This window comes from Maylandia zebra, linkage group LG9 (genome assembly GCF_041146795.1).
Source record: "Maylandia zebra isolate NMK-2024a linkage group LG9, Mzebra_GT3a, whole genome shotgun sequence".
Lineage (NCBI taxonomy): Eukaryota > Metazoa > Chordata > Actinopteri > Cichliformes > Cichlidae > Maylandia > Maylandia zebra.
The window spans coordinates 17,731,967-17,750,884 of NC_135175.1; the positions used below are offsets into that span (position 1 = coordinate 17,731,967).

At 38.6% G+C, this 18,918-nt stretch overlaps 1 protein-coding gene across 2 annotated transcripts in view; it reads left to right on the top strand.

Moving 5' to 3' along the window:
* The window catches only part of cntnap2a (contactin associated protein 2a), a 388,888-nt gene that overhangs the window by 212,937 nt on the left and 157,033 nt on the right, over window positions 1-18,918 (top strand). For both annotated transcript variants that reach the window (XM_076888097.1, XM_076888098.1), the window contains exon 9: window positions 2,485-2,746. In XM_076888097.1, coding sequence (XP_076744212.1) covers window positions 2,485-2,746 — 262 coding nt within the window. The remainder of the gene's footprint in view (window positions 1-2,484; window positions 2,747-18,918) is intronic.

Genomic DNA, 18,918 nt, shown 5'->3' on the forward strand with positions numbered 1-18,918 from the left:
TTCTTCTGATTGTTCCCAACATAGTCAGCTTTCTCTTCTGAAGTTCCTCTCCAAGCCAGTAGGATGTAAAGAAATTGTCACAGGTGATGTTATGCCCTTGCAGCCCTTCACTCATCTGCAGCACCACACGCATCCCCTGATTCTTCTCAGATGCTCCTCCAGGTAGCTTTCCAGTGTACACTTGCATATTCCATGCATAGCTAGATTTTGCATCACAGGCTGCCCATATTTTGATGCCATACTTGGCCGGCTTGTTGGGCATATACTGTCGGAAAGGACAGCGATCCCTGAATGGGACAAGGCGCTCATCAACAGTAACGTGGGGACCAGGGTTGTACAACAAAGGTAGAATTTCCACCCATTTATCCCATACATCTCTGATTGCAGCAAGTTTGTCTCTTTCACGTCGACCAGCTCTGGTTTCACGGTTGTCAAATCTGATCACACGAGATATCTTGAGAAATGTCTCCAAAGACATTGTTGCTCGAAAGATTGGCCTTCCATTCTCTTCATTCCATAGACTTGCAGTTGCTTCTCCCTTGGACCTGTATACTCCAGCTAATATCAGAATTCCAATATAAGCATGCAAGTCAGTCTGATCCAGTGGCTTCCATTTCTCTTGAAATACACGCCTCCCTTCCAGGTTAGTCATGTCCAGTATAATCCTCTCTATTGGAGGGGATATGAAGAGTTGAAATGCTGATTGAATATCATCAACTCGTGTGATGGCAAATCTTGTAGGACCAGGAGTCATTTTGATGATATTAGAAGATGACAGCCTGCCTTGACTTCGGTGTGGTGATAATGACCATTTTATATTACCATCTTTAGATGTCCATGTCTCCTCTGTGGATGATGATTGCTGCATTCCTTGGTTTTCATTTGATGTAGAGATGGCGGCACACTCTCCTCCTCGTCTGAAAATTGTCAGTCTGGATCATCAATAACATTGTCCTCAGTCTCTGAAACATCTTCTTCTTCATCACTATCCCAGTTGAAAAGCAGTGATAAAGCTTCTTCAGTCGTCAACCTTCTGGAGCTCATTTTTGGTGTGTTGAAATGACATGAGAACAGTGAAAAGAATAGGGGAGAGAAAGTTTCTTGCATGCACACCTGGGTCTGAATGTATATTCAGAAGCAGTCAAAACAAAGTACATCAAAGAGAAATGTTTATTTTGGATCTGAACAACTTTTTACTTACATAAAAGTGTGCGGGTCAAAATGACCCACAACATCATCTTTGTATACAAACACTGCAGAGACATTCCAGGACACATCAAAGTGTCCATATTTTACACACCAGTTCATGACCCCAGATAAGGAAAAGCCATAAGCTTTCATGAAGAAAAAGAAAGGATGACCAGTACTTTGGTCAACACAAAAACTGGAATGGGTCAAATTGACCCTTAACATAATAAGAAGGTTAAAGGCCTTGTTTCTTTTCATGAAATGCACCCTACTTTTTCAGACTGCAGGATGCACCTTCAGCACATTAACTGCCCTGCAGTCCTAAAAATTAGCTTCTGAAAAATCTGAGCCCTTTCTCAGGGGACGGCCAGTGTATCTGCTTTGATCCCTGTTGGACTGATTGAACAAATGGTGGGACTAATCAAGTTCATTCAAACCACACCTGTAATTCTCTCTGATGACTTCACACAGCCATTTATTTCTAATCAAAACAGATCTGCTCTTAGATTTTACACACACACACACACACACACACACACACACACACACACACACACACACACACACACACACACACACACACAATCAGGAATCATCTATAGTTGGAAAGGCAGCTCAATGCTGTGTGCTTGCTAATGACTAGATTAAGAGCACAAGGTTGGAGAAATTCAATGATAATTAGTGCCTAAATACCACAATAGTGTTTGTTTTTCTGCAGCACATAAAATTCACCCAGGTTACTGTTTAACCCTGTTTCTCAGCACAGCAGTGCATTAGTTACTACTATTGCTCACAGCAGGGAGGATCTCCTGGTCAGCTGGATTCTAGTTTATATGTTCTGCTTTTTCCTGATAGATGGGTTTTCTTCAAGTGTTCCCACTTCTCCCAATAATTCAGAGACTTGCATATTAACTTAATTGGTGAATCTAAATTATACATAGTTGCTGATGTTAAATAAAGGTCGATAAAATTTTAGATAAAGTGATTAATAAGATGAAAATAGTTACATTTCAAAGACAGGTAGAGCTAGAAGAAAAAGATGAGTGTGTTCAAGCTTCATCAGTCTTTCAATCTCGCTTCAGTCACTAACATGTGAAAGTAATCACGCAGAAGTGAGATTAAAAGCAACAAAAGGGTGGTGAAGTACAAGATTTCCTTAAGTGTTTGAGGCATTTATTTCACAGGCAAGCCCCCTTAAAGGCATTAGCTCTGTTTTTGACTTCTCTGTTTAAAAACTAATTAATCTCCCGTTGTCCATCTTTGTTCTTTCTTTTTTCTAATTCTGTATGCTAACAGCGAAACCTGTCCTTCACCTGTGCGGAGACCCACACCTTCCCAGTCTTTTTCAACGCCACCAGTTTCCTGCAGTTGCCTGGTCGAGCCAATCATAACACGGTATCCGTGGGCTTCCAGTTTCGTACGTGGAACCCTCATGGCCTCCTCCTATTCAGCAATCTTGATGATGGCACTCTGGAGATCTCGCTTGAGGACGGCAAGGTTGCAGTTCACATCAATGTGATGAAAGCGGCCAAAAGCTACCAAGTAGATTTATCATCAGGTGGGTTTGCCTACATAAAAACATATCACATGTACGCTTACATTATATTTGCTATTGAACTATATGGAAAAACATTCATGTAGGAAACTCCTTCTAGGAAAAAGACTTGCCACTCAACGGCCGCATTGGTTATGCTTCTTGGGCAGTGTTTTTTTCTTTCAATGGACAGTAAATGAAAACTCTATAGAACCAATAATCAAGCCTGATTGCAACAAAATAAGTTTTAATAAGGTTTAAAGGGTTTTTTTTCTCTACAGCATACTAAAACAAAAATGTAATATGATGAGTAGATATACCTATCAACTCACAGCTGAGGTGGCTCATGTGTTTCCCACATCAGCTGTTGTTTTGCTCTTTGGGGACAGGAGCATGTGAGCGGTGTGCTATGAAGATAAAACTGAAGCAAAAATTGATTCTTGAAATTTAATGTGCACGCTGCATGATTAATTGAATTCTGAACAGAAGTGAATCTGACTTTTTGTTCCATATTGGGAGCATTCAAACCAGCCCTAACATGAAGACAGTCCATGACAGACAGGTGTTTCGTAATTCCATTTCAGTATTTGATCTCTTGTTTTTTTGACAATTGCTTTGTGTGGTTTTAAACCCAACACTAACAGGCGAACCGGTGAGGACAGCAGTGGAACTGTTGTCTTTGTATTTTCTGTCATATAATCTACCAAAAGCACATGTTTGATTCAGTGAGATGTAAGTGCAGCTAATCCTCATTAGCCAAAAAGTTCAGGCTTTTTCTTGTTCTAAGCACTCTGTTTTGAACTGCTTATTACTATTGTTCTTGGCTCTGTGTGATATCGGTTGACTTGGGACATGGGAGGTTACTAAAATGGCTTAGTTTGAGACAGGGGATGAACTGGGGGGGGGGGGGTCGCATCAAGTTCCACTACAAGATAATTAAGCGTGAGTTTGAAATGCTAATTTTCAAAGCCGCTCTTGTCGATTCCAAGAATAAAAATAATGAGCTGAAAATAAGCAAACTTGGTGCCCATTAAACTGATGCACATAAAGCTGGAAGTTATTATTAAGGTAGAAACAAAATAAGGTTCAAAATAATTTTAGCCATGATGCTATCATCTGTGGCTCTTTTTATTCCATTTATTTCATTCCCTTCCTACAACCTTTCTTGCCCCTCACCCCTTCCTCCCATACTCTTATTTCTTCCTTCCCCTTCTTTCTTTCTCCCTCTCTATCTGTAGACACACTCATTTATTCTGTCCACTGCTGCTTTAATAGGCCATTATGCCCAGGGGTAGGGATTATTACAGAGTTACCCTCTAGGCTAATTGGGATTGAGCCTGCGATTACATCAGTATTACCAGAGTACATAGACACACAAACACATACCCGCACACGCAAACACATGCTCCCTCCTTTGATTCTGTTATTAGTATCTCTGAAAAAGAAAGCCAAACTGGCTTCTAGCTTCAATGACACAGTGGGAGCTCAGTAGACTTATAATGAAATGCTTAGTCCCTCTTAATGGCAAATATACTGGGGAGAGACGTGCAGATATGCACACATCGAGGAGCGAAACGAGAGTGAGAGAAAAGAGAGGCTTCTCACAGACACAACGCCATCCAGTTTTCCCACTGGGGATAATTTGTTTATGGAGCGTTTAAGTGACAGCTTATTCAGACATATACCTATTTCCAAACAGATAAGATAAATAAAGTATTTCTCATTTTCTCTGTTAGCTTGAAGGAAAAACACACAAGCACACAAATTCTTTCATTTGGAGCTTTTAACCCGAGTAACCTTTTAGCCATCTAAGACTGCAAATTCACCAATGATGGTTAATCACAGAAAGTGTTTTTTACTAAATCTCTGGTTTAGGCCAAATAATATGCCATTACATGAGTCAGAATAAGGCATGTGATTAATTCCTGTAAACAGAATTGAATCACATACTGTAAACTTTGAAATGTACAAAGCTGATTTCAACACGTCTGTTTATGGACACAAATATCTAATCAGTCAGTCGGATGGCAACAATTCAGCGCATTTAGGCACGTAGACATGGTGAAGTTCAAATTGATTATCACAATAGGGAAGAAGGGTAAATTATGTGTCTTTAAATGTGGCATTGTTGTTTGTGCCAGATGGGCTGCTCAGAATATTTCAGAAACTGCTGATCCACTGGGATTTTCCAACATTACCATCTCTAGGGTTGAAAGAGACTGGTCTGAAAAAGAGAAAATATCCAGTGAGTTCTCTGGGCAAAAATGCTTTGTTGATGACAGCGGTCAGAGGAGAATGGACAGATTGCTTCAACTGATAGGAAGGCAGCAGAAACTAATCACTCGTTATAACGTATAAGGTATGCATGAGAGCATCTCGAACCTTGAAGCACATGGGCTAAAGCAACAGAAGACCAGATCAGGGACTAATACTGGAAGCTAAAAACAAAAAACTGAGTTCATGCGAGCTGGACAGTAATGCTGGCTGTTCTGATGAGTCCTGATTTCTGCTGCAGCATTTGGGGGGCAAGGTCAAAATTAGGTGTGAACAACATGAAATCTTGAATCCCTTGTGCCATGTATTAAGACTTCAGGCTGCTGGTCATGTAATTGTGCAGTGGATATTTTCTTGGCAGTCTTGCACTATGTCATGAAGCTCAAGTCATCTTAAACAGCTTTCATAGAGATGAAATTTAAGTCACTGTACTCAAATGACCTCCACAGTCACTAGATCTGCACCTTTGGGATGTGGTGGAACAAGAAATTCACATCCATAGATGAGCAGCAGACAAATTCACAGCAACTACTGCATGTGATGCTTAAAAGTATATGGCGTTCCAAGCATTTCCTTTTTTGCCCCCAGAAACATATTCTTTAAAGCTCCATTAAGCAGTTTGTTTCGTCAAATGAAATGAAATGCTGTAAAGATAGTGTTATTGAAAGCTAGAATTAGAGGAAGGTCTGTAATGAGCCAGTTAGACTGAGACTTTTTCTTCCCCCCCCCCCCTCAGGAGCCATTGGATCAGACCGCAGCAAGAATGCAAACCAATGTTAGACATTTACATAACGATAAATATTATGATTCTCAATAGAAGGCCCATGCCAGTCTGTTTTTACTCTAAATGTGTCATTAATGACAGACAGTTGTTCCACATGTTCATATATATAATACTTTATCTAGGAGAACACGTTTGGGCTCACTGAGGTTGTGATTGAGGCCACTTTTCTTTTTTTGCCTAATGTACTTTTAAGTGCAACCTGGTAATTAAACGCATTTTTCTGAAAACTAAACGGGCAGGTGGAACACAAGAAATAGGGAGAGCAGATGATGCAAAGAAGGCTTGAATAAAATCATCATATATCTTCATAACCTCTTTCTTGCCACTGTGGGTCTGAGGTCATTAAAGTCTCCACCCCCACACGCCAAATCCACCAGACCATAGATCTTCCCCACTATGAACACACACATCGACTAAACACACACATCCACTAACAGAAGTATGCTTATTCAAGATGTGTGTGTGTGTGTGTGTAGCTGTTTTGTGTGTGTGTGTGATAGCAACAACTTGCAGTAAAAGTGTTTGTGACCACTGAAAAGATGCTCTTCTGTTCTCTGACAAAACGTCTGTCATTTCATCCATTTATCTCTCAGTCAGGCAGATAAAGAGTAAAACAAAAGGGCACACGAAGCTTTTGGGAGAACACTCCAGGTGAGACTGTGGGAATCCTTTGAATAATGTTTTTGTGAGCGTGTTTATATCTAGTCGATTCTCTAATTTTCCCATGACTTTCCCACACACTCATTAACTCTGTTGTTGTTTCTTTTACTCTCATCACTCATTTATTGGAACAAAATAACAGTTTTGTTAGAGTGTAGCTGCAAATTGTTGTGTTAATGACCATGCAGCAGGACCAAAGCATGTTTGGTATATCCAAACTAAAATTAAAGTTCTATTTTCTCATTTACCAACCATGAAAATTTCCAATAAACCAAAGCCAATGAAAGAGGATCTCTTTGTACCTGTAGCTGGTAGGTGGCAGGTATTTGAGTATATGTGTTGAAGACGCTTTCCTCTGATCACCTCTTGATTAAATATTGAATTATTAGGCACCAGCATTGTTTCCATGGAAACAATACTCACTGTCTCCACTGCTTTTGCACGGACCAAGAAATCTAATTTCCTATGAGATTCCTGTGATACATAGTGAGGAAATATATTTTATACTCCTGTTTAGCTGTCAAAGAAGAAAAAACATTAAAATAGTGGTAATTAATCTTATTGAAATAAACATCCCACTACATCGTGAAGAAAATATGACTCTATTTATAGACTATAGCACTCTGCATTGTAGACCTCCATATTTTACTTTAGACTGAGACAAGTAACAAGAGGCATGAATGCATGTGGGAAGGCCAAAAAATGTTATTTATAATAAGAATTATCAGTAGATTTGTACATTTCCAAAATAGTTAATAGCCTACAAATCATCAGTAATGTTATCATATATGTTTTAAAAGCTACTTTCAGCTGCTCACTTATATACAAGCGGTTGCCACATCTCCGTATGTTTGATTTGTGACTTGCACCAGGGATCTTTGTTAGACAATTGTGTACACCACTATACATTTGCCTAACAAATGTAGCTCAGGACGTAGATCACCTATTAATCACAAGGTTAATGGTTCCATCCCTGGCTCCTCCAACCTGCATGACAAAGTGGCTTTAACTAAGATACCTTGCACTACATTTACCCCGATCCATTGAAGTCTTGGCATGTAAACATTAGGTTAAAAAGTGCTTAAGCATTGAAAAAGAAAGAAAAAGCATTTCTATAAATGTGCGTGTGTGAATTGAATAATCAAGGCTTGTATTGAGTGAGTTCTTAAAGTAATTAGAAGTGCTATATAAGTACCAGTCCATTTATCCCTACACTTTGGAGGTACATTTTGTGGCTGAAAACCTACCAGTTAGTGAAAATGAAAAATTCTGAATGATTATTTATGCCAGTGCCGCTCCACCTGCCTTTTAAACACTACTTAAAACATGTATTATTAGTGCCAGAATAAACTTTTATGACAGCCTATGTATAAGTACTGTTTTATTAACTTTAATTAAAGTAATTTACTAACTAATTAATTTGAAAATTTCTAGCAATAGTTATTAACATCACCCAATGTAATATCAGAGTCCAGCATTTTAACCTTTTTTTTCTGTTAGATATTTTTGCACATGCTTTATGCAGTGTTTTATTTCTCAGGTTTATAAATGGTTAATGTTATGCAAACAACTTTTTCATCTGCTTTCCTTTCCCCTACTCATTTTTTTTTTCATTTATTGACTCTTCTCCTCATTATTTTTGTAAATCAGCGTATTTGCTTGCATTATTTATACAACTAGGGAACTATATCTTCCCACAGAATCATTCTCTGTCAGAGGTAAGCCTCGCTGCAAAATTGGACAAAGCCAGAGGCAGCAGAAACTATTTGATTCAGCGTCCTCCAAAGTTTAAATATTTTGCCATTTTAAAATTCTGCATGTGCGTATGTACTTGCATTCATACTTCATACCCATCAACTCGGCAAGAAGTCATAAAATCATTTCTTTTGAGATGCAGAATTGCCATCAGTCACACATGAGGTTACTTGCACAGTCCGAACAGGAAGCATAGAGCATTACAATAATGGAAAGGCCTGAGGCACACATTTGAGGGGAAAAAAAACACAGTACAGCCACCCACCGATTATAATGTTATATTGTTTCATTCCCCCAGAATGTGTGTGTGTGTGTCCATGTCCAAATGCATTTGTATTTGTATGTATATATGTGTGCATAGCCAAAGCTTAATATGTCATAGTCTGGAGCTTTGTGTGGTTGGTATATTGCCATCTGGGAGGACGTGCAAAGCTCTTTGAATTACCTTGGAGGGCTGAATATTTAGGAGTGGAGGAGATGGGTGGTAGTGGGGAGGAGGGGGGTTAAAATTCATGAGTGCCAGAGGGTCCCATAAATTCATAGCAGACAAAATTCATTTATAGTGTACATACAGGATCAATATGTAATAGAAACAGGGTAAAAAAAAAAAAAAAAAAAAAAAAAAAAAAAAGAAGAGGAGAGACCTTTGACCCTTAACAAACCCTTTATTGGTTCAATTTTTCATTTACAACAAGAAAATATTAAATTGAAGCTTAACATGGATCTACAACACGCACACAAATAAATAAATAAACAAAAATATATACATGCATGCATAAATGGTACATTGCATGATTTATTTTGCATGGAATATGACATTAAGAATCCTTTTTTCACAGTTTTATTGCACAGGACAGCACTGACTCCCCAACCATAAACATATGTTTTAATGTCTGACACTATTTTACGATACACAAATTTTATTTTAAGACCTGAAGCCACCAACTGGGCGATATTGGAAAAAAAATCTCATTACATTTTTTTTTTTAATATCAGTCGATACCATCATTAATCAGGATAAGAATCAAATAAGTTTTTCTGACGAGCTTTAAGGTTCCATTTTACTATCAATTGAAGTTATGAGGTTACCTAAACATTTCATCTGCGCCCCATTCTACTGTAGGAATGTTTGTTGTACTTTTCTGTTTCACTCTGCAAGCAAAGGCCTGTCACATTTTGACCAGTTGACCACCATAGTGCCAGTTTCATCATCAGCATATGCAGACAAGCTCACTGTGCTTATTACTACACTCGCAAAGGTCAACCCTGCAAGACCATGCCTGAGTTGAATAAGAAGAGATCATTTGTAGGAACTGAATACGATTTATTGAGATAGAGAACTTAATGTATTTGGCAATTAGACTCCGATTACTCATCACGTGTGACCGTAGGGAACATGCTTTTTTTTGCAGTACTAGAATAAAGTGTAATTGCACATCCACTACAGCATCAACATCAACTGGTTAAAGTGGGTCAAAAAATGTTTATAGTTTGAATAAAGATTTTTTTTTTTTTTTTAATTTCAGGAAATTGATGCACGTTAAATGTAGCAGTAGTAGTAGTTTAGAGAGGGGGCGTAACAGAAAATAATTGAGAAGCACTGACTTATACCAAGAGTACAAGCTTTACTAAAACCAAAGGACTTTAATTTTTAAAAAAAGATAAAGATTAACTCCATGAAATGACTTTTCCTGGTAAATAGAAAGAAAAAAAATGTTTGCAGGAAATCCATCAACCGACCACAGCTGAGCTGCTGAACTGCTGCGGACATTTCATCAAAAGAGATGGTGGTCTCCAGTGAAGCAGGCTGCGTCACCCACTCGAGACGAAGGCCCAATATCTTAGCCAAACAGTCCACATCACAGTTGTCAGCACTAAAGCTTGAGTGCAACTCTGCAGCAAGCTTTCTCAACCCTCAAGAGTCAGATGTTAGAGACCCATCTGAGAGCTTGAGGTGCAGCATTTGATTGAACTTTTTTCTCCAACTTAAAAAAATATGGGTTGGAGCTTTATTTTATAGTAGGGATGCGAGTTCTAATTAAAGACCCTTTCGCTTTTTCTTGGAGAAACCGACCTAAAGCCTTCCTCCCATTATCCATCCCAAGCACTGTTATCATTGTCTGTCCCATTAATAATTGTGTCTTCTTTAACCCTAATGTCCCTTTCTACATCCGCAAGGCAATTCTTTTCAATAGCTGTTATGACTGTAGTGTATTCTTTGCAAAAGAAAAGTCTCATTTACAAGACCTGTTTCAGACAGTATAATAAAATGACAACATTAAAAAGAAACAATAAAATTATGCTCTATTTAACCTATTATTGTATTTTTGATCAATTACAAAGATAAATTGCATCACGCCTAACTGCCCTCACACTGCCCTCAGAGACTTTTATGTATAATGTAGGATAGAGTTTCCGCCACACATCTGTGAAATTAATTTCATCAGTGGTGGTCAGAAGGGAGGCTGAAGGTGGGTGATCTTCCTCTATATTCCTATCAGCTGTAGAATAGGTGGTAAAATTCCAGTCCCGTACGTACCACTACAACTGAGCTACTGTAATACTCCTTTCATTTGTCACTTAGGTTGTGAAATTACACTACACAGTCAGTACCAGAGCTCTGAGCATTTATGAATGAACATTTATGAATAAAAATAATATATCCCTGATTGGTGCTTCCACTACTTGGAACCTACTCTGCTCCACTTCACACATTGAAATGTTTGTTAAATGAAGGTGCTGAGAAAATAAAACTGCTACTTGCACTCTAGGATTACTGGCTTGACTAAGAAAACACTGCCCCCTTGAACTCATTCCCCATTCAGCTTCATTATCCACAGAGCTGTGTGCTTCCTGTAAAAGGACCACATCAATGTTTTTATTTCTACTAGGCTCAGTTGGCAGTTCTGGCCTTTCTCTATCCCTACTTTCATTGATGTTCAATGTTCCCACTATTAAAACCACCTTACAAAGCAGAAAGAATAGGGGAGAAAGAGGACACTGATTCCCTTCCTAAGGAAGACCTCCTCCTGTGCGCCAGCCATTTCATTATCTTACCTTAGATTAGTTTCCCCTCATTTTTCCTTGCTTCTTTCATTTGTCTTTCTGAGATGGTCCACTGTTTCTTCATTGTGAAGCTTAACAGTTGTTGGGGTAGCAGTTGTGACCTTCACCTTTTTGTGCTGCATATTTTGTGGGTTTTTGTTAACTGGGGGGTGGCCACTAACCGGAAGGTTGGTGGTTCAATCCCAGTCTGCTCCAGTGTGCATGCCAAATATGCGTATGCAGTCTGCATGTCCATATTTGTATGCAGACTTGGGCAAGATACTAACCCCATGTTTCCCTCCGATACATCCATCGGAGTATGAATGCTTGTAGAAACAGCTTAGAAACTTAGAAACAGCTTAGAAAAAAGTGCTTGTGTGAATGAGTGAATGTACAAGTTCTGTAAAGTGCTTTGAGTGCTTAGATTGAGTAGAAAAGGGTCATTCAGGTACGTGAACACCTGTTAGCAAATTTTCAAAGCGGATCAGCCTGTTTTCATTATGGATGAAGCAGGAAACCCAGACATAGTGATGTATGTTTAAGACATCAATAAAGGCAAAATACCAACAACAAATCATCGAAGGTCACCCCTCTCTAAACAAAAAGAAAAATCAACAGCCTTGTTCATCTGAGAGCCGTAAGTGATGTCTTCACGGCCAGCCTGTTTTCCTACAGCCAAAAGAACCTGCTCTACAGTAAACTGTGGGGCACTCATCACTCCAACCCCGTGTCTAATTGACAGGGAAGGAGAACCCACACTAGGGAGGTATGCCGTGGCTCAAAAGAAAACAAATGATTAACTAAGTTTTGTTCACCCAACACAAATCAATGAAATAAACTTCTCTTACCTTTTCATCAAGGACAAGATGTAAAGAAAGAAAAAAAAAAACACACAGTCAAGAACTCAGCAGCTCCTCACAATCATCCGCCACCTTCACACACTCGCTCACTCACGCTCCCAGCATGCAGCGCAGTAGGGAGAGGAGGTAGGTGACTTGCCCTAGTCTCCAAATGATTTATTGCACACAACATTCCATTCAATTCAGTTTTATTTATTAAAGAGCCAAATCACAACAACAGTTGCATCAAGGTGTTTTATATTGTCAGGTGAAGACCCTACCATAATTCAAGAAAAACAGAGAAAACTCCAACAGTCATATGACCTATGAGCAAGCACCTTTGCGCCAGCAGAAAGGAAGTACACTCTCTCTTTTTAGTCCCTGTTAGTATGGTCAGTTGCTGCAGGATTGTGTATCAAGTGTAGGCTTTCCAGGGAGTTTTAAGTCCATCCTGACAACAACGAATTGCAGCAGTCCAGCCTAGAAGTAATAAATGCATAAACTAGTTTTTCAGCATCACTCTAAGACAGGATGTTTCAAATTTTGGAGATATTACACAAATGGACGAAAGCAGTCCTACATATCTGTTCAATGTGCATACTAAAGGACTTAGCCTGATCAAAAATGACCCCAAGATTCCTCACAGTGTTACTGGAGGCCAGGGTAAGCATCTGGATAAATACTGCATTTCTAAGATTTTTAGGGCCGAATGCAATAACTTCACTTTCATCTGAATTTTGAAGCAGGAAATCTGAGGTCATCCAGGTCTTTATGTCTTTAAGACATCCCTGCAGTTTTATTAATTGGTGTGTGTTTTCTGGCTTCATGGATAGATAAAGCTGGGTGTCATCTGCAGAGCAGTGAAAGTGTATGCTATGCTTTCTAATGATACTGTCTAAGGAAGGCATGTATAATATAAACACAATTGGTCCTAGCATGGAACCCTGTGGAACTCCATAATTAACCTTAGTGTGTCAAGAGGACTCTCCGTTTACATGAATAAATTGGAGTCTATTACATAGATATGAATCAAATTTCAAATGAACTTTTGATTTGAGGCTTTCTTTGTCGTAGGTGCTACAGTATCTAGAGTTGTAAGCAGTGAAGAAGTAAAAATATTAACAAGATAATCAACCTCTGTGGGAATAGTGTTCAGGTAGCTGTGCTGCACTGTGTTTGCACAGAGCATGAAGAAGATAACAGTGGATGGATTATATCCTTAAACTTGGTTACAGAAAGACATCTGCTGTCATGAAATCTATTCCCCACTTCTGTGTAATCCATTATTGTAACCAGACAAAAGAGGGTAAAACTAGGAAATACTGGTAAACATTCCCTTTCTATGCCATATATCAGGGGAAGATCTAGAGTGTGATTAAAGTGATGGGTGGGTTCTTTTACATTCTGAAAGAAGCCAGTTGAGTCTAATAATAGATTTAAAATGTGTTGAGGCTGTCATTTTTGCTATCTACATGGATGTTTAAATCACCCACAATAATTATTTTATCTGAGGTCAGCACTGATTTTGATAAAAAGTCTGAGCATCCAAACAGAAACTCTGAGTATGGCTCAGGTAAATGATAGCAACAAATGAAACTGCTTTTTGAGTTTTCCAGCTAGGGTGGACAAGGCTAAGCATCGCGTTTTAAAATGAATTAAAACTCAGTCTGGTTGTTGAGCTGGAGTGGGAGATTGCTGCCACACCACCCCACCACGCCCAATGCTTCGGGGATGCTGACAATTGGTATAACTCTGGGGTGTTGGTTAATTTAAATTATTCATGTACTGACAGGGACTTAGGAGTGACAGACCTAATGTTTAATAATGCAAATTTTACTGTTTTACTCTTTAAAGTTGTGGATACAACATTGGTCTTTCTTTGAGTTTTTTTGTATTTAAATGATTTTCTGCTGATTTTTCTGTCACAAACTAAACATTTGACACAAAGAGCAGGAAAATGCGGGAGGGACAGGTGAAGAGGCCATGCTGCTAGTGAGTTGGCTACAAGCTGTGCTAAGCTAAGCTAGCAAATACCTAAAGAGAGGGCATGCTGTGAATATAATTAGCGAGTGAATCAACACAGATTGTGCTTTGGACAAATTACACTCTCTGAGCTTACACTATGAAATCAGACATTATCTATAAGTGTTTAATTAAATTGGCTACTCAGATAAGCTACACAAAAACACCACTGTGTGTTGTACTGTAAGAGGAAGTGATACTCTACTGCAGAGAGAGCCAACACCAAGTCTTCCTTAGATGATTAAGATTGAGGAAAAATAAACAGGCAACCATAAAATTATGTTGTCCTTATTGTTTGTTTCATTCATTTGTTTTGTTTTGTTTGTTGTCTACAGTTATAACTATTATTACTCTTGTTATGTGTATAATCAGTCTCTACATGAGCTAATCGCTATCTTTAAGAATTGCTCACCATTTTCCTGAGTCAGGTTAGGATCCTCTAAAACATATCGCAGCTTCCTATTTGTAGTTTTACAGCTCATATAATGCAACATAGACATTTAAGAGGCCAGTGTCCTTTTAATTTATTTACCCACTTATAAGAGCACATACAAAAAGAAACAGTAGGCATTTGCATATAGTTTTACACACGACACATTAATTGTGTCTATTTATTAGCTAGAAAGTGCATCACTGCTGTCTAGTTATTTTTCTCATTCAGTTTAAAAGCTACGTTTAAAAAGAATTTATTCAATTTGGCCCTTGTGAAAAGAAAGAGCAGTACAAGACATTATCATGAACTCCTGGCATGGACATGACTTCTGAATTATTATTTTCTGATTCTTTTTTTTTTTTTTTATCATATTTGTATTTTGACAGGAATACAATATGTGCACAATTACCAAACACAAACACAAATACAGTATGCACACTTTTAAAGCTTGGAGGCTATTGCTGTTAGTTTGCCAAAACTGGTTTTTGAAACTTTGTGATAACTATTATCCCAGCTGTGTGGCGTTGTTTGTCTATCCACTTGTCTGTGCACTGGCTTGGCACTTTCTCCTTTACAAGATTTCTTTTTGTGCTTCACTGGTGGAGCGCATGTCTCTCTCTCTGTCTGGCACAACTGCAGTCAGAGTAACTGTGTGAATAATGGAAGACTTCTCATGATCAGGCAGTTCTCTAAAAGACTCAAACTGTGCAGTGTTGGAGAGCTGTTAGTATTATCATTCATACTGTTTTTCATTCAGCTAATCTTTAACAACCATTAGCTCCAAGGTCAGGCCACAGCAGTTAAATGACTTAACTGGTTCATTTTGACCTCAATATGTAGCATGGCATCTGTATAAGTTATCTCATGTTACCATGGTTAAAGATGTAGTGTGCATTGTTTGTCAGTAAGAAGGGACAATGTCAGTCTGTTCTTAAAGTACGCAAGGTACAGTGACTCTTGTCCACAGCTGTCATCTTTAGCAGCCAACAATAACTTCTGCACAGGGTTATTAATTGGAGATTATGTATAGGAATTTCAGGAGCGGGATCACGCCTCCAAACACACTCCTTCCGGTTGTCATCTACTGTATATAGGTTCCCCCAGTTCTGCAAGCTGTTCATTCTCGTTTACGTGCCCCACCCTTCCTCCCTGCTTGTTTTCAATTCTTTAACTTCTTCTATTTATTGCATCGTAAACACCCTGACCAATTTCCTCTCATCTGATGGTGACATTTTGGGTCTTCTTGCAGAACTTGGCACAGCATTGATTCATTGGACTAACTTGTATTTTGTGCAGTTTGTCTTTTTCTTAGATTTTTGCTGAGTATTGGTCAATCTATTGAGTGTTGTCAAACAAAAAAATGTATTATGTTAACGAAGAGAAACAGTTTTAGTCAATTATGATCAGTAGAAGATAACAGGACTTGGCTTTGAAAAGTTAAAAGACAGTTCAGAATCTTCAGCACCGTTTATTAAAAGATTTAAGTCAGTGTATTTACATATTCGTGTCTGCACTTGTATGAATACATTTGAATCTGTGTGGAGAAAATGCAAAAGTAGTTCATAGCTTTGGCACTAAATATGTTTGGTATATAATTAAAAAAACATAAAAACCAAACACATAGTCAGTATATAGTTTTACTACAGTGTTAGTTCATCCACACATATATAGACTATGGGGTCACACCATTTAATCTTCTATCCCATTGCAGCAGGTGTATCAAACACCTAGCCATGCAGTCTTCCGGTACAAACATTAGTAAAAGAATGAGTCCTTCTAAAGAGTTCACTGGATTTGAGTGTGATACTGTAATTAGATCCCATGGTTGCAACAACTGGCAACTGTAAGTAATATTACTGCAAATAGGAATTTAGGAACAACAGCAATAGACCAGTGGGATCCCGCTATAGTCAGAGGGTATGTTCCAACTATAGGGGGATCACACTCCTCAGCCTCTGTGGGAAAGCATAAATATATATTTTAAAACACTTAAAATGAATATAGAATTTCACAAACAAATGAGGGAAATGTCAGAAACCACTAAAGAAGTGCAGTAGAGAACTGGAAAGTTCAGGCTAGTCAGTTATAAGGGTCACATGATGTATTGCATACTTGTAGCCTTGCAGATTCTTGAAAAGATGTTACCTAAAAAAACTAATGGGCCGGTCTTTCTTGAAGAGGCCTTACAAACACAGAAAGCAAGCTTCAAGATATAAACACACAATGGAAACACTTTGCTAAGGTGGTTATTTTTCTGGAAGTGTAGATAAAATTTTCAGGTGTTTCTATATTTAGATTATTATTGTGTGGAAGTAGAGGTGCAGCTATATATGTCTCCTGGTGTCTTATCAAAATACCTGCATTCGTCATCCATATTTTATCCTTTGTTACTGGTGAGCTGCAGTTCAGTCTTCTCTCCAGGTCTTCACTCAGAGCTGTCATCTCCTTCTCCTTCTGCTCCTGCACCGCGTCGTCACTGGTTGTCACTTTTTGAATTGAGGACTGCCAGTTCTGCAGCTTATACTAGAAACATGAAAGCTAATATTTTATCTACAGTTCTTTCAAGATTTTCTAAAATTACCAAGTCTGTGATTTTCATACCTGAAATCAGTCTCTTAGCCTCCTCCACCATTTTCTTCTGTTCAGTCTCAGGCACTTGAAGCTTTGCTGTAATTGCTGTCACTTTGTTTTCTGTGGCTGTCAGTCTGGTGCTCATCTTGAAACATCATAGAGGATGAGATTTTCAGTGAAAAGCATGAGCAGTAAGCTGCACCAGGCTTTGTTTATTGGTGGAAATTTCTGAAAATTTTTTGAATTGAGAGCAATTTGCAGAAAGTAAGTTGTTTTCTTACAGTAATGACTTTTGTTAGGTTTAATGGATCAGTATTTAAATTACTGCTATTCAAATTTAGATAATGATGGAGTTCCAATTGCTTACATTGCATGCATTAAATTAACACAGGCTAATTTATAGCAGAAACAGACAAGTAAGAGCAACAATTAGCCATTTAATAGAGAATATATGTGCAACAGTTTTGTTATGTTTAGGAAAATTGCCCTACCAACATGTGTCTCGGTGCTCTCAGCTCATCCGAGGACTCGTTCCTAGTCTTGCACTTCATCTGTGGTCAGCTCAGATCTTCTTCATGAGTACACATCACAGACAGATAGAACTGCATTCTTTCATGACTTATTTACCTCTTTTTTGGGGGGGGGGATTACCCCAAACTAATATTGCAGAACATTAATTAAACAGTTTTCACATTGTTTATTGTATTTATACAGATGGTATCTTGTCTATACAGATGGTCAGTGGTTACAAAGTACACACACCTTTAGGATGTGCATTGAATTAATTCAATTGTTGACATGAATAATGAATGTTAGATTTCCTCAGATGGAAATGAAAACTAAAATGTTGGATTTATTTTGCATGACCTTAAAAGCTGGTTCCCAACAGATACTTACAAGGTGAAGCTGCTAGAGATATGATGATAATGATGTCAAAACCTCAATCCAATCAAGTTCACTGTTTCACAGCATGAAATCATCACTTTTGTGTAGTGATTTTATTTACTGTTTGGATGATATTTTTGCCACAGTTGCATTTGTTTACTAAGGATTCAATATAACATGAATTAACCCCAAGTTCAAACCAAGCAAAGTAGCTGATCAGCTTGTCACTTTGTTATCAGACCCTGCATTTGAATGACAACAAAGAAAACCACAACTTTATCAGGTTTAATCTGACTAATTCTCCTCCTCCTTCATCTTTTTCACTCTTTTTTTTTATCTGTGACAGACAGCTGGTATGTGCATGATTTTTGCCAGTGTACAGTGGCTTGCAAAAGTATTCAGCCCCCTTGAACTTTCCCACATTCTGTCACATTACAGCCACAAACATGAATCAATTTTATTGGAATTCCACGTGAAAGACCAACACAAAGTGGTGTACACATGAGAAGTGGAACATACATGATTACAAACATTTTTTACAAATAAATAACTGCAAAGTGGGGTGTGCGTAATTATTCAGCCCCCTTATTCAGCCCAGAAGGGCCGATGGCGCGATATGGCAGCCTCGCTTCTGTCAGTCTGCCCCAGGGCAGCTGTGGCTACAACTGTAGCTTGTCTCCACCAGTGTGTGAATGTGAGAGTGAATGGGTGGATGATTGGGTGTGTAAAGCGCTTTGGGGTCCCTAGGGGACCACCTAAACTCACAGGCCGAACAAGGAGAGCGCTGATCAGAAATGTAGCCAAGAGGCCCATGGTGACTCTGGACGAGCTGCAGAGATCTACAGTTCAGGTGGGGGGATCTGTCCACAGGACAACTATTAGTCGTGCACTGCACAAAGTTGGCCTTTATGGAAGAGTGGCAAGAAGA